The sequence below is a fragment of the Ursus maritimus genome, unplaced genomic scaffold (genome assembly GCF_017311325.1).
Source record: "Ursus maritimus isolate PB19 unplaced genomic scaffold, ASM1731132v1 scaffold_15, whole genome shotgun sequence".
Classification (NCBI taxonomy): domain Eukaryota; kingdom Metazoa; phylum Chordata; class Mammalia; order Carnivora; family Ursidae; genus Ursus; species Ursus maritimus.
In genome coordinates, this window is record NW_024423897.1 from 31,463,636 (window position 1) to 31,488,446 (window position 24,811).

At 39.3% G+C, this 24,811-nt stretch overlaps 1 protein-coding gene across 1 annotated transcript in view; it reads left to right on the forward strand.

The window, feature by feature from the left end:
* The window catches only part of OXCT1 (3-oxoacid CoA-transferase 1), a 130,316-nt gene that overhangs the window by 101,338 nt on the left and 4,167 nt on the right, over positions 1-24,811 (forward strand). Inside the window, exons 14-16 of the mRNA XM_008692590.2 lie at positions 6,831-6,920; positions 16,524-16,604; positions 22,970-23,071. Of these exons, the coding sequence (XP_008690812.1) occupies positions 6,831-6,920; positions 16,524-16,604; positions 22,970-23,071 (273 nt within the window). The remainder of the gene's footprint in view (positions 1-6,830; positions 6,921-16,523; positions 16,605-22,969; positions 23,072-24,811) is intronic.

Genomic DNA, 24,811 nt, shown 5'->3' on the forward strand with positions numbered 1-24,811 from the left:
ATCAAATCTTGTTGATGGGGTGGTGCAGAGGCCTGTGAATACTTCCTGGAAGAAGTAGTCATGATTTGATACATAAAGAGTGAGCTGGCGTACACTTAATAGAATGAGGGTGGGACCTTATGGTGTAGTGTGAAGCCATATACTGTGCACAAGCAGCTCACTATTCCTGGCACAGAAGTGGGGTCTGGGGTGTGAGGAAATGAGGAGGGTTGAGGCAAGGTTGTCCCAGGCCTCATATCCCAGCTGAGGCGCGTAAACTCTGCCCTGGCACACATGGGAACTACTGTAACGATTTAAGCAGAGGAATAACATAAAATACTCATTTTAGAGAGATTACTTTCATGGCTGTGGGTTGGAAAGATTTGAGAGACAAGGCTGGACATAAGTTGACTAGTAGGGATGTTGTTACAACACTCAGGAGAAATCACAAGGATCTTGGGTGAGAAAAGTTCAAGTTCAAGAAATGCTGGAAAAGTTAGAGTTCTTTGTGATTGAATGGCTGATTGCACATAGATAATGAAGGAGATGCAAGAGATAAGGAAGTTTCTGATTTGGATCTTGATGTGGGTGGTTGGCCACTAACTGAGATAGGAAGTTAGTAGGTAGATGAGATTTGACTTGGTAAAGATACTTAATTTAATTTGGACCATACTGAGTGGAGGCATGTCATAATTAACATAAAGAAGTTTTTGTTTCTCACCCAGAACCAAAAGAAGTATCCCTGATTGGCAGGCAGCTCTCTTCAGTGCACTAATTTGGGAATTGAGATTCCTTCTATCCATGGCTCTACCATTTTCAACATGTAGTTGGCAGAAAGGGGAAGAACATGGACCATAGTTCTTGGAAGGTTTTATGGTCTAACAACTCTGGAATATGTCACTTTCACCCACTCTCTGTTGACCAGAACTTATGCACATGACCAACCTTAAGGAAGGCTGGGAAATGTCTAACTGTGCCCAGGAATAAGAGGAAATAGTTTTGGGAATTAGCTTACAGATTGTGCCACCTGATTGGGAAACTTTTGGATATTGAAGTCTGAGACTTGGAGGAAGAATCTGAGCTGGAAATGAGGCTTTAAAAGTCATTGGAGACGGGCAGTTTATATCATGAGAGCAGATGAAGTCACTCTCAGAGAAGTAGAGGCAAGAGCAGAAGGTCAAGGACAGAGCTTTTAAGTTGGCCAACACACACAGCTGGGGTGGAAAAAGGGGAGCTAGGAAGGAGCTTGAAAGCCTTGAAGTAGGAAGACAGGGGGAGTATTGTACCCTGGAAGCCCATGAATGGAGCATTTCAAGGAGTTGGTTAAAAAAAAAGTGTAAAATGTAGAAAGGTGCAGGAATATACTAAAATAACCCCACAAGATGTCTACTAAAACAGATAGTTAAATGTTAGAGACCTGATAGAGTAGTTCTCACTTCAAAGGTATGGTCAGGGCAGAAACCAGATTTTAGTGCATTGAGGGATCAACAGGGAGGACCTAAAGAAGGGGGAGAAAGTGGAGCCAAGGGGATAGTTGCTGAACAAGGTCCCCGAGAGAACAGGAATAAGAGAGTTTACTAAAATGAAGTTTTGAGTTTGTCCAAGTGCTGCTTTTTGACATGCTTTTCTTTTTTTTTTAAAGTCCATATTATGATTGATAACTGAGATTTGTTACAAGCAATTTTGTTAACTTACCTGGTTATAAAGACTGTAATTATATTTCTAGCTCTGTATTAGCTGGTTTACATGATCAATCCACCTATCCTGGGAAATAAAATTAATCTTTGAAAGGAAAGTCACGTTTTTCTTGGTTTTGAATACAATAATGCAGAAAAGAGAAATTTTACTACTGTTGCTTTGTTATAATTTGGCAAAACCTTATAAGGCAAACTGTAAATCTTTTATTTTCACTAAAAGAGTTCTAGCCTCTCCTTTAGTTTAAGCAAATATTGATCTTCTATTTCTTATTTCCCTCACTCCTACTCTTTAGCTAGGAGCATATTTAGAGGGCCTTTCTTTCGTAGAGTATTTTTTCATAATGGGGAAGTGAGATAGAAGTAAAGAGGCTTACATTTGGATTGAGGTGGGTACTAAACGTTCTGGTGTTTAATATTGAGCTGCAAGACCTAGTTTTATTATTAAATCACTCCCCAGCTATCTTTCCCTTTTTCTTCCAGTCAGTTAACATTTTCCAGTAAGTCACATAGCATTAATTTAAAATGCTTTAAAAATTGTTTCTGTATGTTGTACATTGTTTCTCACTTAAGACCAGAATATAACAAATCTGCAAATAAGCCATTACTACCTATATACCAATGATAAAGGTGATGGCAAGAATCATTTTCAGTATGTTTTATATTGTATTTTAAACCGCATTTCACAGAACTGTTCAAATATATTCATTTTACCTTTCTGTAAAATCCTTAAAACATCACTAAAGGTCATGTTTAGAATTTGAATTACTATCATTGGGAGTGCAATTTAATATTTGTACTTGGATACATTGAGGTGTTTTTTTTTAATGTTATTAACATAATTTATTTTACTTTCTTTCAAATTCTCTTATTAGGAAATAGGATCAAAGTAATAGGTAAAATATATTTAAAATATTGATTTCAGTTTAAATCTACTTTCTAGAAAAAAGGTAGATAACCGTATTCATCTTTTATTTTTAATTCCTAATTTGCTATCTGGTTTATAATTGACCTTGAATAAAAAAATATTCGTGAAATGAGGATAATGCTTGAGTCAGTATCGTTTTAGAAAAATTTGTAAGTGTGTCATAATAGAGCGCACAGCATTTCTAGTTCATCTTATTGTTGTTTTCCTTGCATACTTAATACCGGAGTCTGTCCTTAACTGCAAAAAGATGAGTTGGCCATGAAATGAGTATCCAGCAATCATCTCTCCATTATGCTAGCCAGAATACATTTCAGAGCCAAAGTTGCACCGTTCAAGAAATGTATGTTTGCTGATGAGATTTTAAAGAAAGCCACACTTTGTGTCACCCTGGCCCAGTGCCTCAATCATTCCCAGAATCTCTTCTTCATCACAGGCCTATTTTTCTCTGAGAATCACTTTCCCTCTTGTGATTTATGTAAAGGTATATTTTTAGCTTTGTAACCTCTCTGTTTTATCAGCTTCTTGTTTTGTATGCCGAATAGGATGTTGGATTTTGGGGCGGGAGATAGAGATGGCTATGAGGTCTGTTTCTCTTCTCTGTAAAATGGCAAGCATTGTGTTGGACATGTGGATAGAGAGGTAAATTTCGGTATCTGGCATAGTCCCCTCCCTCAAGGAGCGGTAGGTATAAGTCCCCCTGAGAGGCCTGCTCCCTCCTCTCTTGTGCAGCTGTAACAGTTCTAATTGTACACCCAATTCTGTCCCTTCCATAGAACTCATTTGGGCACCACATCATTATATTAGTCATACTAGCTGCTATAACAAAAAGGACTCCCAATTTCAGTGGCTTAGCGCCCTATACATTTACTTTTCACTCCTATCAAATAGGGCAGTGTGTTCCTGAGTAAATGGGCTCTGCTACACACAGTCATTTAACGACCCTGAAGAGCCCCAAAGGAAGCTCAGTCATCCTCCAAGGTCACCTTGCATGTCAGTGTCCAGATTGCAGAAGGCCAAAGAACATAAAGGGGCCTGGAAATCACAGGTATCACCTCCCTCTCTCCATTGTCTAGAGCTCAGGCACATGGTCACCCCTAACTGCAGTCCAGAACCAGGAAATGCAAGTCATTGAGCCCCAAAAGAGTGGCTGCTAAGGTGGGTCGAAGGGCAGTGATGAATTTCCCACCTGCATTGGAGAGTAAGTCTCGTCTAACCCTGTTTCTTTCTGCTGGTATAGATAGAATGAACTGTTTTCCTTTAGTATTTGATTCTGTTTCAGAAATCATCTGGGAACTGAAATGGAAAGAAATAGGTTATTTTCTTTTTCCAATACAATGAACTTACTTTAAAAAACAGGAAAACCAAATATTTGAAGGTGTTCCTATTAACCTACTAAAATGTTCTCTGGGCCGTCTGGCATAGACGCTGTTGTGAAGCACCTCCTCCATGAAGTCCTCCCTGAGCCATCTCTTCCCTCTCCTGCTTCCCCCAGCACAGTCAGCACTGGCATCCTCACTGCTCTGCTAGGATTCGAACATGCCTGTGTTAGTTTAATCCATTCACTCCTCACTCATCCAAGCACTGACAGGATGAAAAAAAAAGTTGAAATCCACTGTGTTACAATTATAGACTAATTAGCAAGGATGCGGGGGAAAAGGCACTTAGCACTAGGCTCTTGGGGATGAGGGGGTTGTGGCAATGGTTCTTTGAGAGGGAGGAAGTTTGGGGTGCCTGGGTGGCTCAGTGGATTAAGCATTGGACTCTTGATTTTTTGGATCAGGTCATAGGTCGTGAGATTGAGCCCTGCATCAGGCTCCCCCCAGCGGAGAATCTGATTCTCCCTCTCCCTCTCCCCCTTCTCTTACTCTCTCTCTCTCAAATAAATGAATAAATAAATAAATAAATAAATAAATAAATAAATAAATAAATAAGTCTTTAGACAGAGGAAGTTTGGTCCAGATTTCCTTAATTACTCATGGATGCCTTTCCTCCCGAGATGATGAAGTTTATGAGGAAAAGAGGCCTGTTGTGATCATCTCTAACTCTAGCATCCAGTGCAGTGACAGGCTCCTACTAGACACTCAGTAAACCAAATAGACTGGAGGATGATATAAGTCAGTGAATTTATACATTTTATTTATTCCACAATTTTCCAGACATTATTTCATGCACTCCTCGTAACAGCTTTATAATAGGACAGATATTCTTACTCTTGGTTTGTAGATAATGGATTCAGAGATAATTCAGAGAATTTGCCAATATTGTACAGTGGGTTAATAGACTAGATCTCAGGTGTTCTGCCCCTAAGCATGTGTATATGGGCAAGAATGTTCTTTTTAGCAGAAACAAAGAGACGGGTCTTCTACCATGTTCCGTAGCTTTTTATATTCCTGCCAGCACAGTGTTTTGTACCCAGTACATGTTCTATAAATATTTCTTAAATAATGGACAGTGATTTCAAATGTATAAATCTGATTCACCTGATTGGACAAGCTTCTTGTTAGAGGCTGGCATAAGCTTTTACCTATCATCGTTGTGTCACAGGTGAAAAAATTTGCCTCTGGTATATTCTAATTCAAGGATTTTTTTTTTAATTCAAGGAGTTTTTAAAATGCTAATTTGGTTTCTGCTTTTCTTTGGCTTCTTCATTCTGCTAGCACTTAGACCCTTAGAGTCTTCCCCAGGACACTGTCTGTGAAAGCTGAGACTGGATGGATGTTCTTACCACAACAGGCTAATTCATTTTATAATGGACTTGCTTTAATGTCCTTTGATGCTCTAAAATCTCAAACTTCCTTAGTATTGGAGTTGATGATAGACATTGATTGCTTCCATCTCTGAATTACTCTTATTTCATCCCATAAAGATGGAGAAAATATATTTCTCTACAGAAATATTATGAAAATAATATACCTAGCTTAAAATTGCAGCTAACTAAGGATGAAGGCATGGCTCATAGAAGTTTAAAATTACAAATTTCCACATAGGTATTCTGCTTCACTCAAACGTACCTTTCTGAAGACAGACTTCCTTCGTACCTTCCATTTCTGTCCTGCTCCCCTCCCCTCTGATGCCCTGCAACCACTTCCAGCTGCTGCCCATCTCATTTAGCAGCAGGCTCCAAACCACAAAGACATCCTGACCACTTGCTCCTTTCCTTTATATAATGCACATTTAATTCACGTTCGTGCAGTGGTTAGCATTGGCCTCTAAAACGTTTCTGAGATCAGAGGATTTGAGACCTCTGTGTTTGAAAGCGAGGTGTGAGTGCATTGCCTAATCTACTTGTAGCTATGAAATTATGGAGAAGGAGCTAAGAGTTTACTGTCAAATCAGTAAAAAGACTTGGATTAAAAAATAAATAAAATTTTAAGGAGGTTTCAATGTTAGAAGATATTTCTCTTCAATATACTTGAGTAAGAATTTATTTCATCATCTCTGGAAATACCTGCTTTTTCCAGGACTCTGTAACCAGGAGACAGAACAGACAGTGGGAATTATTCAGAGTGTGTGGCCCGTAGAATGTGGCTGGTAAATGTTTAATGAATGTGGAGATGGACAGGTGAACAAAAATAGAATGGTGATGGCGAAAGGCCCTGAGCTCTGCTTCTGTTTTCTGGTTTTGCTTAACAGCAATATACTTTTTGTTTTGTTTCATTTATTTTTCTAAGAGTAAGATAAATGCCCAGTTTTAAACAGACCCACCTTTTCATATTAATCATTACTAGGGAAACACCATTAGTGCCTTACCCTACTACCTAATGGCATTTTAATCTGCAGGAAATCCAAGAGAGTGCTTTAGAAAGTGTTTGTAATTGAAGACTCAGTGGTGCTGATTATGTGTTTAAAAAGAAGGAAGTGGATGTCAGGGGTATGTGGATTTCAGTCTCTTGTTATTGTAATAATAAAGTGCCAGCATTCTGAAATGGTTCTTAAGATTTTTCTTATCCACTGATTGTCTTATTGCTAATATATCATCAACAAAATAATGTTAGCCACATGTAATAAAAGTGACATCGTAGTATTTGTCCTGTACTTATCCTTCAATCATAGAATAATAGAGTAACAGAATATTAATATTGTAAAGGTTCTAGTACTAAGCAATAAAGGTCAGTGAGTTTTTCTCATTCATTGTTACAGTGTCTTATTCTTGCCAGTTAATTTGGTTCTGCCACATACTAAAAGAAGTGAAAAAGAATTACATCTTCTTTTCCATTTCTGTTTTGCAGGGGAAGATGGTGAAAGGAATGGGAGGGGCTATGGATCTAGTGTCCAGCGCGAAGACCAAAGTGGTGGTCACCATGGAGCATTCTGCAAAGGTAACGTGTGCTGCGTTTGAAAATTCCCAGTATGCTGAAATCCTGTACATCAGGTCACGCAGCCATGGTTTTTATTGTTTTCTCAGGCTCGTCCAAATTGATAGCATTTATATTTTAGAGAGAAAGGTTGCAAATAAAAGCAGTTATTTATTCTCATTCAGCGAAATGGTTCTTTAACTTTGAGCGAAAGAAACCGTGGGGTATTCTTTAATTATTTGCATACACAATAAAAGTAAAAGTTATAATGTCTTCAAACTCAGCGAAAAGATGTCAGGGCAGATGTGATTCAGGTTTAAAGATGATTATAGTGGTTGCTCACCGCATACAAAATGAAAAACCCAACAGAATATGGCTTTTAACAACAGTTATTTTCAAGTGGTCAATATGGCCTCTTACCAAGACTGTGAAGTGCCATTTTGGAAAGCGTGAGAAAATGGTGGACTTGGTGATAAAAGTGTCCTTATTCCAAAAAGTAAGATACTTTTATTTTGATAAATCATCAAATATTTATTGAGTGCTGATTATGTGTTAAGTACTTCTATTATTTGGCATTGACAAACTACACAAAAATCATGGGCTTCGTGGAGCTTACATTTGGTGGTGGTGGTGGTGATGGTTATGATGATGATGATGATGGTATCATTATCCTACAATAATGACAGCTACCATTTATTGAGCTTACTGTGTACCGACAGTATACTAAGCACTCCGTGTGTATTTGCATGTATAAGCCCGTGAACCAGATACAGGTTTATTTTTATGGTTTCAAAAACAGCTTCAGAGAGGTTAAGTAACTTACGTGAGGTCGTTTAACTAGTGGAGCTGAGATTAGAACCGGGTGTCTATGATTCCAAATTCCAGTCTAACTACAGAGCTATCAGTATAACTTTGTTCCTTGTTCCCAACTCCATGTTTTTGAACCAACTAAGCTTAATTGCCTTCTTGACCTGAATCCATGGGTTTCTGATGATTTGCAAAATTGATACTGGGTGGAACTCTCTTCATTGTCTATGCTCTTTGTGCATTCTCCTTTATTTTTTTATAATTCTTAGCTTTATGTACTTGTTCTCACCTTGAGACCTGCTAATTTGAATGGAAATGTTAGTTCATTTGCCCTGGTTTTTGTTGTTATTGTTGTTGTTGTTTTTGTTTTTTGAGAGACAGAGAGACAGCACGAGCGGGAAGGGGGGGTAGAGGGGCAGAGAGAATCTCAAGCAGGCTCCATGCCCAGCATGGAGCCCGACACCAGGCTTGATCTCAGGACCCTGAGATCATGACCTGAGGCGAAATCAAGAGTTGGATGCTTAACCGGGTGAGCCACCCACGCGCCCCAGCCCTGTTTTTATTTAGAGATGCAGCATCATGGGAGAGCATGGAGCTGGAAGATTTGCATCTGTCTTGCTTCCCATGAGGGAGTTCTGTTATAGAGTGATGTGTGCCATGAAATGGTTTTGTTGTGAAAACTGTAATAAATATGAAAATATCATAAATTGTTTTGTAAGCAGTGAAAAGTAAGCAGTAGAGCATAAATATGGAACAATAGAAATGAAACCAACACATGTGACTTCTGAAAGATGCCTTGCAAAAGCATCCAGGATACTTCATTTCAGAGGCAGAAGGATGCCAAGCATGAAAATCAAATCCAAATCTTTTCTGGAACATAATGTCTAATTTGGAGAAAACTCTTTCTGACTTCCTTTTTGTTGGTACTTTAATGTTGATGCATAAGCATTGAAGTCCAACTCATTTTAGATTATTTTTGTGCATTCGTTTTCAAAACATTAGGCCTGTATTTAACAAATTCTTTCTTTCTCTCTCTCTCTTTTTTTTTCCCCAAAGTCTTTTCTTTCGTCTTAGCCAGAATTTCTGGAACAGAAAAAGAAATGGTTCTTCAAACTTTTGCTTAGAAATCCCTAATTAAAGATTTTTACAGAAGCAAGATATTTTTACTATTTTCTTCTTCCTAGGAAGTTTTTGGTGTCTAGCTACCTTTTTTCTTGGGCTTCTTTTTTTTTTCATGATGTGATTTTATGTATTATTTTTTTTATTTATAAGAATTTTTTATTATGTTAGTCACCATACAGTACATCCCTAGTTTTTGATGTAAAGTTCCATGATTTATTACTTGCGTATGACACCCAGTGCACCATGCAATACGTGCCCTTCTTAATACCCATCACCGGCCTATCCCATTCCCCCAACCCCTCCCCTCTGAAGCCCTCAGTTTGTTTCCCAGAGTCCACAGTCTCATGGTTCATTCCCCTTCCTGTTTACCCCTCCTTTCTTCTTCCCTTTCTTCTCCTACCGATCTTCCTACTTCTTATGTTCCATAAATGAGTGAAACCATATGATAATTGTCTTTCTCTGCTTGACTTATTTCGCTTACCATTATCTCCTCCAGTCCCGTCCATGTTGCTGCAAATGTTGTGAAGTCGTTCTTTCTGATAGCTGAGTAATATTCCATTGTATATATGGACCACATCTTCTTACTCCAGTCATCTGTTGAAGGGCATCTCGGCTCCTTCCACGATTTAGCTGTTGTGGACAATGCTGCTATGAACATTGGGGTGCATATGGCCCTTCTCTTCACTACGTCTGTATCTTTGAGTTAAATACCCAGTAGTGCAATTGCTGGATCATAGGGTAGTTCAATTTTTAACTTTTTAAGGGACCTCCGCACTGTTTTCCAAAGTGGCTGTACCAACTTGCATTCCCACCGACAGTGTAAGAAGGATCCCCTTTCCCTTAGGCTTCTTTTCATCTCTTAACATGTCCTTCTTCTTCCCTCTAAAAATGGCAAGAAAACGAAGGAAAGTAGTAACAGTTGGAGTCCTTATGAGGTACAAGGCCCTGTGCTTGGCATTGTGCCCTGAATCTCGTTAGCTTCTCCTTGACCCTCTTAAGTAAGGCTGGGATGTGGGCAGCTTAAGAAACTTGTCCAGGTGTGTGATAGAGCTAGGAGCCTCACTCACTGTGGTCCAGCTTGTGTTCATTATACCATCCCAGGCTGCATCCTCACCAGAACTAACTCTGCCCCAGTGTTGCACCCAAATCTGCCCTTTTCTGGAAGGTTTCAGAATGATCACTTTCCCTTTTTAAGTTTCCCCGAAGGCTCTCCTGGCTTTGGTGAGACAGACACCTGCAAAAATGCCTGTTCTTCTCTAGGCCTGGGATGCTCTTCCTCAGATACCTGCTTGGCTTGCTCCCTCAGTTCACTCAGGTCTCTGCTCAAAGTATCAGAGAAGCTTTTCCCCAACTATTCTGTAAAACAGAAGTCCCCCCTCTTCTGATGGACCTTCATCACCTTCTTCACTAGAATGGAAGTTCTGTGAGGGCAGGGGCTCTGTCCATTATAAGAGCTGAAGAGATTCATGTCTGATGCACATTAGGACTCAATAAATGTTGAATTCATTAATTCCTCAAATAGTAACGAGACTTTGAACATGTGGAACACTTTTAACCTTTTCAAAGCAGTTTCATGACTACCACCTCTATATCTCGTCATTATAATACTCTTGTGAGGTAGGTCTTGTTGTTTCCCTTGCAAAGGAAAACAAACCCAATGCTATAGAGGTTAAATATTCCAGTAAAAGTAAAGTACAGAATTAGGAGCAAAAGTAAGCTGAAAATCCATGTATCCTGCCTTTGGGCCCCCATTTTTTTCTAATAGCCTTTTTTGGTCTGGCAGGTACCATTACCACTAACAATATAAAAGAAAGTGCTTTGTTCTCAGTATTGTGTACTGGAAATATTTCCTAAGGGTATAACTTTCAGAGCACAAAAGCAGAGAAATTCGGTCATAATTGTCATTTATTGGAAACAAGCAAAGCTTGGGTAACTATTTTAGAGAACATAAATGAAAGCTCTCTTTCTAAAACAGGTTTAGATTTTATTTTTATTACAGTAGGAGGTCTGGATTCTGAAAGGATGAAAAGAATCATAATTATATTGTTAGGATATTGGGAATAAGTCTTTATGAGTAAGTTTTTGATTACGTCTAATCTAAACCTGATAGCGAAGGTGTCATATAGAAATCTCGAATGTGGTTTTACGTTGTCTTTATACTTTTTATGGAGAGGAATTATATAAAGTAACTGAGGTTTAGTTGTCCTATTTATTTTGGACCAAATGTGTTTCCAAAAGCCAACAAATGTGATACTTTTTTTTTTTTTTTAATTCTTTCCTGGGAAGTATTCTTGGGATAATTTTCAGCAGCATTGAGAAGTATCCCGAGGTAAATAAAGTATTTCTTTGTTGGAATAATTTATAATTAACATGGTTACAGCTGGTTCAATTTTTTTTCATTCATAGAAGCTTGTCAATATTTTATAATTTGGTAATGAAACTATTTTGTGGCTAGGATCTGTTTAGGGAAAAATATATTTACCTTTAGAAAATAGAAATCCTTACATGGCTTTGCCTTTTTATTTCTCCATTAATGATGTAAATGCCTGCCAAAAAAATTTTATAATGGAAAAGAAAAAAAGCAGAACACAGTCCAATAACCAATAAAGCTCTTTAAAATGTCTTATAGAAATTTAATTAAGCTAATAACTCTAAATTCTGAGGCTTTGAGTATCCATGGTTCTTAAAAGGAAAGCTAACTCACAGAGAAACTTTTCCAATGTAGCACAACAATTCATGAATGAAAAGGGAATCATTCCTGTTCACGGCTGGGCTGTGCCATCCTTAGTCTAGGGATCATAGGATGTAATCTTTAGAGAGAAAATAAAAGGCCATGATAAAGATTTTTGTGTTATATTTAAGAAAATGGCCTTCTATTCTGAGATCTCAAAGCCCTGAATACCATTTTCAGGGAAATGCCTTGCTGTATGCACCATCTCATTTTGTTAGCCTTCCCCTTGAGAATGTGCCTGTAACCACTGTTACTACATCCACATATAAAAACCATTTGTAATAGCAACTGTTCTCTACTTCAGAGCTAGCTGAGTCTTTCTGCTCAAGTCCCGTGTGGATTATTGGAATCCCGACCAAATAGGTGCTGTGTAAAGACCAAAAATACCCCCTGAGTGCAAACTCAGTGTAATACCATCTTGTCCTTTTACCCTGCATATCCTGATTTTCTTTAGTTAGCCAATCCCATGTTTCTTTTCTGTGTTTCTTTTCAATCTTCATAGTGATTTGACAGTCAATGTGTTTTGTAATACCACATTCCCTAATTGTTTATCCCTGTAAGGTGTGTGTTTGTGTGTGTATATAGACTCTTTTTCACTGGTTTAAGCACGGAGACCAGTGGGGAGAAGGAAAGGCAAGGGGGAGTAACATTCAGGCTTCTTTTGTGATGTTTTGGCAAAAACCCTGAGACATCTGTCCTAGGTTTCATTGTGCCACCAGATGAAGTATTGAATATTCTCTTGTAAAGTGCAGCTTAGGTAGCCCCTCTTTTCAGTGCGTTAATGCAAGCCTTGAGGCTTTAGGACAGAGTAGGCAGAAGAGGTAGAATAACCATAATTCACTCAGCTTCGCTCTTGACTTAAAAATTTGTGTGTTTCATACTGCAGTCTTGAGATGTCTTTGCTTCTGCCTTTGATCATAGCTTTATTTACCTCCCCAAAGTCTTGTAAGCCCGGCACACACTTCTGCTAGCTGTGCTCCCCCTAGTGAGTTCAGAGATGTCGGGAATGTACAAGGATGGATCTTGGGACTAGAAAGCAGCCTCTGGCAGCCCTTAGATACTCAGTCACGTGGTATTTTACAGCTCTAGCTCTGTTGGAGTTCCTTGAGTCAGAATTACAATATTCAGACAGCAAGTCCTGAAGAATAGGGAGGGTGTTACCATTTGAATGTGGCGTGATGGAGTCAGGTGGTGTGTGGTTCAGGTAGCATGAACAAAGGCTTTAAAGTTCCCTTAAGGAGCAGCCAACTTCTAGAATTTGCCTCTCTGTACTTGATCATAAGGGCTTTCCCAAAGAAGTTTCTTGAAAGAAGAAATATGTTGCAGCCACATTTAAAAAGCACTTAACAGAAAAGATGAGCATAAAATGGCGTTTTATGTAAAGCAAAACCTCATTACATGCATGCTCCGTTGCCTCAGGTGAATAAAATGCTGATATCAAATGCAAAAATCATCCTGTTGTGAAAAAGAGAGCTTGTTGTTTGGGATTAAGTTCACTGTGATAACGCGAAGTTTACCATCATGATAACAAGGGGGATTTATTATCATTTAATCAGAGTTGTTTGTTACTGAAGAATTTAGATGCAAGATGTCACACAAATATCTAAAGAATTAAAGAGAGATCACCATGAAGCAAGTAATAGAAAGTACCGAGACCCTAAATCATTTAAAAAGAAAATGGTGACTCCCCAGGTTTTACATGAAACCTGTAAGTGACCAAGGGGGAAAAGACGAAGACTGGGGAAGCAGGTGGAGGAAAGAGACTTAGCTCTTCATCAGGGTTGTGATGAAGTTAGCAAATATGAGGGCATGGTGAAATCAGGAGCCCTCGAGGCTAGTCAAAGCTTGTTTAATGCTGCACTTTTCTGGCATTTCTTCATGGGGAAAGACAGAAAGAAGCAGAATGATAAGGATGCACCAGACCCCACTGATCCTAAATATTTGTGTGTAGGTTGCACCCCTCCTAGTTTACTGCACTTTCAGAACATTTTGTGTGATTCCTTCAGTGATTGGGTCAGGAAGACAAGACCATTGTAGAGGAAACCACAGCACAGAGAATTGGAGGAACCAAATGACCATTTAAAGGCAGATGCAAGAGAAAAATAAATGGGTCTTTGGACTCTTCAGACAGTGTTCTTTGCTACCGCACTACCCTGAATCTCTTTTTTAGGATTTATTTTTACATGCTAAAAACTCAGCAATTGTTCCTACGCAGCTGCCGTACCACATTGTGAGGCTCAGCCCAGCATGGTTAGAGTAGAGCGCTAGAGTGGGAGTTAGTCCTATTTTGGCTTCATAGCTAACCTATTGTTGAATATTGAAATTGTGACATTCTTTCATCTTTTTGCCTCTCATTTTCTCTTTTTCCTTGATCTGTGTTGTGTCTTAGAGCTAAATGTGAACGGAGTCCTTTAGCAACATTGTTCTCACTGCAAGAAGGCACTTGGTGGCAGTTTCCTAGGCCAGCCATATGTGGTTTCATTAGTTCTGAGGTCTCAGGAATTGTGGTTAGACCATTTTCTGCACAATTACATGTCTAACTTCGTATAGCAACTTAAGAACTCCTAAGAAATTCCCTGGTAGATGGTAGAAATGTTAAATATGTTTTGTATGAGCAATATAGTAGCTAACATTTATTGAGCACTTGTTAAGTGCTGGACGCGTGCATCTCCTTTTGCAATAACCCCATGGGGTAAGGCTGATGGGGAAGCACAGGCCTGGAACTGTGCACAGCCAGCGTGGAGCAGAGCCAGACTTTACCCCCCGGGTTCTTTGGCTCCAGTCCACACTCTTAACCACACACTATACTGTTTATATAGCAAGTAGTCTATGAAAGGTCTCTACTGGGACCACAGTTAGTTCTGTCCATTGAAATTCCTGGTTCCTCCTAAAATGGAGTTGGTTGTTCATTAAAATCCAAGTAGTTTCTTTCACACCAGATGCAGATCTTGCTCAAATAGAACAAAGTAAGAGCTCCCTGCAAAAAATGTTCTTCAGAGGCCCACAGATTGTTCACTGTGTTCCCAGGCAGGCCCGGAATTCACTGTGACATGACTTATTTGAGTTACATTGAATGTAAGGAGACCTGACAACTGTACAAGCTTGAATATTTATCATTAATTAAGCTTCTCTGACACGTGCAGACTTTCTTTGAAACTGGAAAGGAAAACAGAGCATTAAAAATAAAGTGAAAATGAGGTTTTACTTGTACAATTATAAATGTTCTTATACAGTAAGATCCAGAAGCATAAAACTTGTTATTAAAGGTCTAATGTCTATCCATTTATTATGTGTTTCACATTCATTTTGATTAAATTAAAGTAATAGAGTTTGTCTTTTTGAAATCCATCTGGGATTCGCAATAGACCTTCCGTTTTCCTCCCCATTCATTTATTTAAAAAATACTTGGGTAAAGATGATGATGACGACATCATGTATGGTGTTTTTAGATCCAAAAAGAAGCAATAGAAGCATTTTGGCATTTTTAATAGAGATTTGGAATATGATGGGGTAGCCTTCAGCCTTGAAGGAAATATTAATTTAGGCTCCTGTTCCTTGATACTTAGAAAGAAGCTTAATCATAATCATAATCAGATCATCAGAGCTAATGTTTCAACTGTGTTCCATACATGTCTGAGGCCACCTCTATACCTGGAACGTGGGGATGGGGGTTGGAGGATGGGGGATAATGGGGGAAAACCTGTTTTGCCGTCTTTTTTTTTTTTTTTTCTTTTTTAGTATAGTCGACACACAATGTTACGTTAGTTTCAGGTGTAGAGCATAGTGATTCAACAAGTTTGTACATTATGCTATGCTCCCTGGTTGTGTTGCTGCCTGCCATCCGTCCTGATACATTGATACATCGCTAGTACAGTGTCATTGACTATGTTTTTTATGCTGTGTCTTTTATTCCTGTGACTTAGTCCTTAACTGGAAGCTGGTACCTTCCACTCCTCTTCACTGACTTTGCCCCCCCCCCACCTGCTTTCTACTCTTACTTCCTTTTTATTTTATGTTTGAAGAAAGGGCACAGTAGCTAAAAGAAACTGAAAAAATACAAATTTTGGCCAGCTCACATATTTTACGAATGAGCAAACTGAGGCTCAGACAAACTCCAGGAGAAGCAGATAGCTGCATGAGAATGTGAATGTAATCATGGTGTACTACACTGGCAATGAACAGTTTTACGTGGTCATTTAGGCAGAACAATGTACATTCTAACCACGGAGTGAACTATGGATTATGACAGCTCTCCTGAAGAACTGCGGATGATGAAGGAGGATGGGGTTTTGTAAGAGAGTTAAGTCTTCATGCACCATAATAAGTTAGGAGATAATGTCTAAAATGGATTAATCAAGAAATAAATAGCATGGTAAACACAATATTTCAAAATGAAGAGGTAACAGGAAAATGTGCAGAGAGATGAAAGAACATGCGAAGAAAAGTAACATAAAATGGATTCCTGTTGAGAACAGGTCTAAAAGTAAGGAAGGGAGGCTAGGCACTGCTGTTTGCACGTATGTTTTACTTTTCTAGCAAACAAAATTAATTTTAAAAAGGGTATTAGACATTTGTGTGTTATGTGTGCTTCCCGTCCTTGGTGAATAGTAGCTCATGTTTGTCAAGGAGACCATTCCCTGAAAGAAGAAAACAAGCAGGACACTAGAAGTGAAATTTCTCATTACAGAATATGAGGGCTGAGACTTAAGGAGTCCAGTTTGTGGCAAGGTGTTTCCCAGCTAAGTCATTTACGACTTTGGCTATTCATTTGGTATTCTCCCTAAATTATTTTAGAGACAGAAGCTGTCTCCAGAAAGAAAGCAAAAGCGTGGCTCTGCAAACATTTTGAGACAGCCTGTACCTAAGAGACAGTTTCTCTGATGGTTCCTGTTTGTCCTGTCATTATTCTACTTTGAAACAAGAATTGGTCCCTAACTCCTCTTCTTGATGTTCCTTCTTTAAAACAGGGAAATGTACATAAAATCATGGAGAAATGTACATTGCCACTGACTGGAAAGCAATGCGTCAACCGCATCATTACGGAAAAGGTATGGTGCCTGTTTCTATTCACTCTAATCACCCCTTTTTTTATTTATAAGCATTTTTAGAATTTTTTTTGTTACCCTCTAAAACTGTGTTGTGTTGGTAGTCATACGATTAATTTAATCCGTGGGTAGACTGAATAGGAAAATTCATCAATTTAATGTTTCTAAATGTAGAATTCTTAATGTGCAACTCTCTGGAAATATGCATATACAGACTTGAACTGCTGTCCTTGGTAACTTTGACTGTGTATAATGAAAGAAAAGTCTTATTCATCCTTTTTACTTGGACTATGAAGATGTCTAAAATGGATGATATATATAAAGTTAAGAATATATTAATCATTCCTACCTTTCTTCTTTGCTTTCCCAAATCACAAGTGCAAATTGTTGAATTTCATTTTGGGAAAGTCAGCCAAAACTGGGTTTTAATCATTTGGGTTCAAATTGAGGTAAAAGTCCCACAGTGAGCCAAGAAATTTATTCTGTGGTTCTTGCATGCTTTCAGCTCTCTTTTATAAAGTGGACTTCAGAACACACCAGCCATTTTCGTGCTTCTCTAGATTTTTGTCTTAGATGGAAAATGTTGGCTAACGGTACAACTGGAAACTGCTCAGATCTGAGAGCAGCCTCACTGACAGTTGTCTGTAGTCATTTTTCTGACCCAGATTTGAACCTAGAATGCTGGAATGACACAACTCTAAGAAGTAAGCTAGGAGGATGTCCTTTTGATTCAAATATCTTGGTGAAACAACAAAAAAAATTACCTGTATTAGGGTTTGTTTGTTAGGATGCCGTTCCTTTTGCTGAGAGCCACAGGGATAGCATCCTGGCATTAATCTGGTTTGCTTCCCCTCACTGAGGTGTGGTAAGAAGCACCCCAAAGCAGCCCTGTGAGGGGGAAGGTTCATAATACTTTACAGAGCCACATTTTAAACAGCATTCTCTTCTAAATGGTGCCTTCCCCTAGGACCGTTTATGTGGACTTCCATAAAGATGACTTGTAGAGAATAGAAGTTGGATAAAAGGGCAGAATATTTTATTTCACCGTTTATTCCCTGGGTCTTACCACTTCTTGAACCCCTCCAAAACTGTGGTGACAGGACTTATTGAAAAGAATCCATTACTTTGAAAAAAAAACAAAGCAGTCTTCTATCCTGTTTTTTTTAATAAAGTGGTAAACGTTGTAAGGATCATTTCAGCAGCATTTCCCCCTTGATCATCCTCTTCCAAGTAAGCCCTCTCCCCTCTCCCCAGTCCATGTGTGCTCTGGCCTTGTTCTTACCAGGTCAGTGCTCTTACCTGCAGTACCTTCCACATGACCCTGCCTCCCCAAATCCTGTCCATCCTCTAAGCCTAACGCAGTTTTCATCTCCATCTTAGCACTCATGACTTCATCCTTTGAGTGCTACGCCATTCATTTGGGCACCTGTCATCTACACCTACATTTCCTTATGATAGAACATATTATTATTAAACTTCAGTGCCATTTAAAAAACTTGTATATCCTTTATTCCTGTCTACATTATTGTCTGACACATTTATTCATTTAATAAGCATTTTGTGAACATTTTATCTGAATTAGAGCATTCCCAACAGTGTGCTACAGAAAAAAGGAGGACAGTCTCTGCCCCCAGGGAGCACATTCAGGAGGGCTAGACACGCAGACTCCAGTGGGACCCAGTTAGAGTAATATATATGATAAGGACCGTGATAGTGGTACATGCGGATGGTGAGTTAAGAACATAGAGGGGGGCTGCCTAACAGCCTGGGGAGAGTGTCAAAAGCTTCTAATGGTATCAAATAGAAATTTTTCTTTTCTTTTCTTTCTTTCTTTTTCTTTCTTTCTTTCTTTCTTTCTTTCTTTCTTTCTTTCTTTCTTTCCTCTTCCTTTCTTTCTTTTTCTTTCTTTCTTTCTTTCTTTCTTTCTTTCTTTCTTTCTTTCTTTTTTAGATTTATTTATTTATTTTGAGAGAGCGAGAGTGAGCAGGTGGGGAGGGCAGAGGGAGAGGGAGAGAGAAACTTAAGCAGACTCTACGCTGAGTGCGGAGCCCAATGCAGGGCTCAATCTCATGACTCTAAGATCACAGCTTGAGCCAAAACCAAGAGTCAGATGCTTAACTGACTACGCTACCCAGGCGCCCCAAATATAAACTTTTAATGTGTTTTGCAAGGCATTTCATAGGCTCTACCCTTTCTCCTCCAGTCTCGGTTTCTCTGTTTCCACCTTTACATTCTCCCCACTTCAACGGTATTGAAATGCTGTGAATTATGTTGTCTTCCCCACCCGCGATGTTCTTCTGGGACTTTGCATATCCTGTTTCTCTCCTTGGAATACTCTTCCCACCATTCCCATCTGGCTAATACCTGCTCATTTTTTTTATGTTTCAACTATATGTTTCCTTCTCAGGCAAATCTTCCCTCTCTCTCCACAAGTCTTCTGGGTGCTTCTCCGAATCCTAGTACGTGCCCTAACTCAGCACTGTCCACTGTATTGAAATAACCTCTGAGCTCTGCCTGTCTTACCCATTACTGTTTATCCGGGACTTTGCATGGTGTTTGCCCATACACAGGGAATGCTTGTTGAATAAATGTACTGCACTTCTCTTGGTGAGAAAGTTGATAGGTGAGGGATGAGTCTTGAAAGGTAAGTAGGGATTTACAAGTGCAAGTAGGACCAAAGAGGCCCTTCTAGGCAAAGGAAAGAAAATAGGCAGAGTCATGGTGGAATTACAAAATAAGCCCCTACCCAAGGATCTTTCAGGGGAACAGTGTAGAGTGAGGGCAGGACCAGACTCCAGACTACAGTTGAAAAGACAGTGAAGGGCTAAATCATAAAGGAATGTGGGGGCACCTGGGTGGCCCCGTCAGTTGAGCCTCCAACTCTTGATTTTGGCTCAGGTCATGATCTCAGGGCTGTGCGCTGGAGCCCCGGGTAGGACTTCTTGCTGAGCATGGAGCCTGCTTTGAGATACTGTCTCCCTCTCTTGCCTGTTCCCTCACCCCCACTCATGTATGTATGCATGTGCACGCACACACTCTCTCTCTTAAAAATAAATGAATGAATGTGAACACATTGTTAAGAAACTTGGGTTTTATCTGGAAGGCAGTAGGGAGCCCTTCAATGATTTTAGATCAATTATATTTGCATTTTAAAAAGAACACTGTAGCTTATGCAGGGGGGGAAGAGATGAGACAGAGTCCAGTTAGAAGACTCCTGTGATGATCTAGGCCAGAAATATCAGGGTTCTAAGCCACAGGACAGAAGGACAGATTTGAGAGACCCAGATGGACTCAACCTAGTTAGATGGTGAATTGGGTATGACTGCTAAAGCAGAGGTGCTTCCTAAGATTTCCTAATGAAGCCTAGACTGTAGGAAGAGACAGGGAGGAGCAGTGGGAGGTAGGAAAAGAATGGGTTGTTTGGACACACTTGGTGTGATATTCCTGAATATGTTAACATCCTGAACATCCAGTCAGAGATTTTTTTTAAAGCCTTTATTTACTTATTTGAGAGAGAGCGCACAAGCTGAGGGAGAAGCAGACTCCCCACTGAGCAGGGAGCCTGATGCAATACCGATGCTGGGCTGGATCCCAGGACCTGAGATTAGGACCTGAGCAGAAGGCAGATGCTTAACCGACTGAGCCACCCAGGTGCCTCTCCAGTCAGAGATTTCTGATAAACAATTAGAGATGTGGATCTGGAGCTCAGAAGGGAAGTCAGTATTGGACTAAACTTGTGGAAATCATTAGCATATGGGGATAATTGGAGCCTTTACTGTAGATGATAGCAAAAAGAAGGCGAAGTGAAAGGCAGCTGTGGAACCTCAGTGAAGGCAGTGGTGCATGTTTACCCCTGTGCTTTAGATATAGTAGGTGTTCAGTAAATCTTTGTTGAATGAGTGAATGAGAATGCAGTGCCATTAAGGGCAATGAATGTGTTGAGCCCTGCCATGGCAGATATGGGACTAGAATTCCATTTTCAACTTCTAAGGAAAATTCCATTGGTTTGCCATTTGAAAGAGGCTTTGGAGATGTTTTGACCCTGATTTCCTAGTTTTGTGCTGCTAGAATGAGATTGTGGAAGATGCTTTCCTCTCCAGCAGCTGGGCTGTAATTAACTGCTTTATCTGTAATGTAGTCTCCATTTTTATCAAGGTTTTGTTTATACTTTATACCACTAAATGGAAATCTTCCTAAATATTTCAAAAGTAAATTTCCTTCATTTTAATAATAGATGCTTGGCTTTCTAGTATATGACCTTGAAAGCTAATTAGGGTGTGCCAAAGGTGTTAAAAGTTTTTTAAAAGCAGTAAGTCAATTTACCATAGGTTTTCTCTCCCTGATCACTGAAGCCTTATATTCATGATATCACAGTTATCTTCTCCTCAAATCCCTTCCCTGCCTATTCTTAATAACACAATCTGGAGGCTCTTTTTTTTATTTGTTCCATTTTGATAAATTTATAGTTGTTCATAATGCAGGGGAAAGAAAATCAGTATGAATAATGCTCCAGACACATTTTCTGCAAAGCAAAAGTATCCATTTAAAAAAATTTTTAAATTGTCATTTTGGAATTAAATAATCTATTGCAGCATACAGACATTCCTAAATGACCATTTTCTTCCCTCTCAAAACACATACCTCTGCTGAAAAAAGTTTTTTTAAGGAACATTTTTTGTGCCAACAAAAAAGAAGTTTGCCAGAATATTTCCTCCAAAATTTCCAGTAAAATCAACCAGGTTATCTGTGAATTTATCAAACAGAGAATGCAGGTATCACTGGTCCTCTTAATGTTTTGCTCATGGGAAAAAAATCAATTAACTGGAAACTAATAAGCATTTTGGGTCTTTGATTTGAGTTCACACACAAGTGACAGTAAGTTAAGCTATTGAGGAGAAAGAACGTGCAGGTACGATGCCCCTGCTGTGTCTTAGGCATGATGCCAGGTGCTCAGAGTATGCTTATTTTATTTGTCCAGTATAACAATCTTGGGAAGTAGAGTTTTTTGATACCTGTGTATGCATGCAAAGACAGGTTCACCAAAGACTGCTTGCTTAGCTGACGTGTGGTGGAGCTGGAATTCCGGTCCAGCTCGAAAGCTAGGGTTCTTTTCCTCTACATGTGGCTGTATCTTCATATTAGCCTTCTAAGCATGCATGTATTTAAAATGGCAATTTAGGGTTTGATTTCCAAGCTAGCTGAAAATCAAGTTCAGCCTGCGAATAATAGTTGAATGTAAGGTAAATCTGGAGGACGGGAGGGATATGGGAAACATAAGTCAAGTAAGAGGAAACTAGCCGTGGAAGCCGAGAGAGGGAATAGTGTCTGTTGTTTTGAAGGACAACTTGTAGACCCAGCGAGTGACAGTCAGAAGGAAGCAGTTTGGGGCTCTTATGGTTAGAGCTTCCTATCCATAGATGGTCTAATCTGCCCCGAGCCAAGTTAGCCTCCTGACATGGAAAGCTCTCCAGCAGAGCTCCGGTGACCATCTCAGAGGAATGTTTTCTTGAGTGGGAGGTTATATTAAATGACTTTGTTGGTCCCTTCCACTCAGTTTGTCATATTGCAAAGTGTAACAGCAGGTGTCCTAAATCAGATACAACAGGTTGAGTCTGCCTCCGGAGGTCACACTATACCAGTTGGTATTGCCATCACCTGGTGTCACCAACCAGAATGTTGTAAAGGATGTTTAGAGTGGGGGGTTAGCCTTCTCATGCTTGTCCCAAACACAGCCACCTTCATTTGAGGTGCACCAGAGGGAGAGCTCATGCTACTCTCTTGCACCTGTGTGTCTTCACAGGCCTTAAAGGGAAAGTTTTAATTCTTACCTGGGGGTCTTTCAGGATCAGGACTACTATCCCTTTATAGTTACTTGTAGGCACTTCTGAGTGCCTGTCTTTTATTTCCTGTAACTCTTCACCCAGCAGCATTGATCAGCTTTCCCCACCATCCTTGTGCATTCACCCCACAAATTTCTCCTCCCTCCCTACTTTTCTTCATTCCTCTCTTTCTTCAAATCATCATTATTCATCTAATTGAAATTTTGACCGGAAGTGTTAGACCTAACTAAAGGAAAGTAGTTTAAAAAACAAACAACTGGTTACAAAGTGGCAAGTGCCATCAATAGTCAACACTCATTTATTTTCTGGCATCGACAGTGCTCCACAGCTAATTGCCGATTAGGGAGCTGGCATTTATTCTCACCAAAATATAATCGTTAGAATTGACATTTTCTCATTGCTGATTTTCAGAGTCCTTTGTCCTGGGTCTTGTCTCTCCTTTAAGAACTTGAGAGGTTATTTCTGTTTTGTGTTATAAAATTATTACTGTGATAGAAATTGTCATTGTCGTTTTCTTGATTCTGACAGGCTGTGTTTGATGTGGACAGCAAAAAAGGACTGACTCTGATTGAACTCTGGGAAGGCCTGACCGTGGATGACATTAAAAAGAGCACTGGGTGTGATTTTGCAGTAAGTGTTTCTGTGAACAAATCCAGCCACTTGTCCTATATCATGAGCTTGATTAATGGGTGTTTACGGGACATGAACCATTAATTTGTGATCATTTTTGGAGTTGACCTTTACTGAGAACAGGAGTGATGAAAAGGGAGGGTGCCTTCAGATGAGAGCAGGTGGGAGCAGGAGCGGGCTCTGACTCATGGCCAGCGTTTGGCTCAGGAGTCAGAAGCAGGAGCGGGAGGCACCACCAGGGGCTGCTGGAAGCAGAAGGTGGAGCTTGAACTTTCTGTAAGGTCCCTTGCAATCCTTTGTTCTTGGTTACCTATCAGCTGTGGCTGGACTAAATTAACTCAAAAATGTGAGCCACACACGGAGAAATGATACTGCCTTATTTTCAACCCAGCTACGATTTATGGCTTTCTCTTTGATTAACTTTGATGCCTGATTATTCCATCCGTGGAAAATACTAGAATGATGAGCTCTGACACTGAGTTATAGTCAGGAAATAGGTGTATCGTACATTGAAAGAAAAACCTAGTGCATAAAAAACTAAGACTCATAAAGCACATAATACATCAGGGGAGTATACATTTAAGAATTTTTAAAACAAAGAGAATAGTACTATAATATAAATAATCACCCTTTAATATAAGTACTTGTTCATGAATCACCGATCACCTACCTAATGGGAGTTGAGAGGATGGCTCAGTCCATTGAAAGTTAATCAAAAGTAGAGGTGAAATGCCTCTGAAAAACTGAAGGAAAAGAATTTGCTTCTCACATACCTTTTTAAGAAGGGATCTACTAGTTAAAATGAAATATATTTATAATGGGAAGAAATTCAAAGCTACCCATCCTAGAGAAAGTAATTTAACAAAACTTATTTGATAAGTCATGTATATATTTCATAGACTTCTTCCTTGGGTACTACATGCTTGGCTGGTACCTATTAGTGCATAACAAGTTCCTGTAAAAACAATTTTGCTGCATAATTCATTATCCATGTATAGCTGTTTCTGGTACTGTATGAGGGTCATTGTCTATTAATCTTTTTTGAATTTCCCTTTGGAAAAAAGATGTCTGTCAGCAATACCTCGCACAAAAAGCACATCTTTAATTAGCTTTTCAGTAACCTCAGGGGGAGTAAATGAGATTTGTTTATACTTTGTTTAGAATTCCTTACTCCAGTGATAAAAGCAAACAATTCTTCTTACCTATCAGCTCTTCTTTGTATTTTTTCCCTATGTGGATAAGTTAACCTCTTCTTCATCAGGTAACAGTTTTGAGATCCACATCATGTTCATTTCTTTGCTACAAAAGAGAACATGCAAAGAAAGGACCCTTATTGTTGTGTGTGGTTTTTTTTCATTCATGTAGGTAAGTCAGGATGAAAAAGGTGGAGTTTTACTGTTTTTGCTTTTCTTTTTTTAAGTGCTAGTTTCCATGTTTCAGTGCACTGAAAAAGACCTCTGGTTTCTGTTTTATTACCATATCACCCCTCCTTCTCTTTTGACATTAACATGTGGCCTTGTTTCCTCCAAATTAGGGTGTTGAGATAAAATGTTAATTTGTATGTTAGTGTTTCCCTGAAAATGAAAAGGTGTGGTAGCAGCTGAACCATCTCAACAAAAGAACTCACTTTTGAGGATCTGATGATCAGTGGCGTCTCTTTAGACCCTGACAGATGAAATCACATATAGCAGATTGCTTTTCTATAATGCTAGGGACTGGAATGCTCTAATTAATGATGTG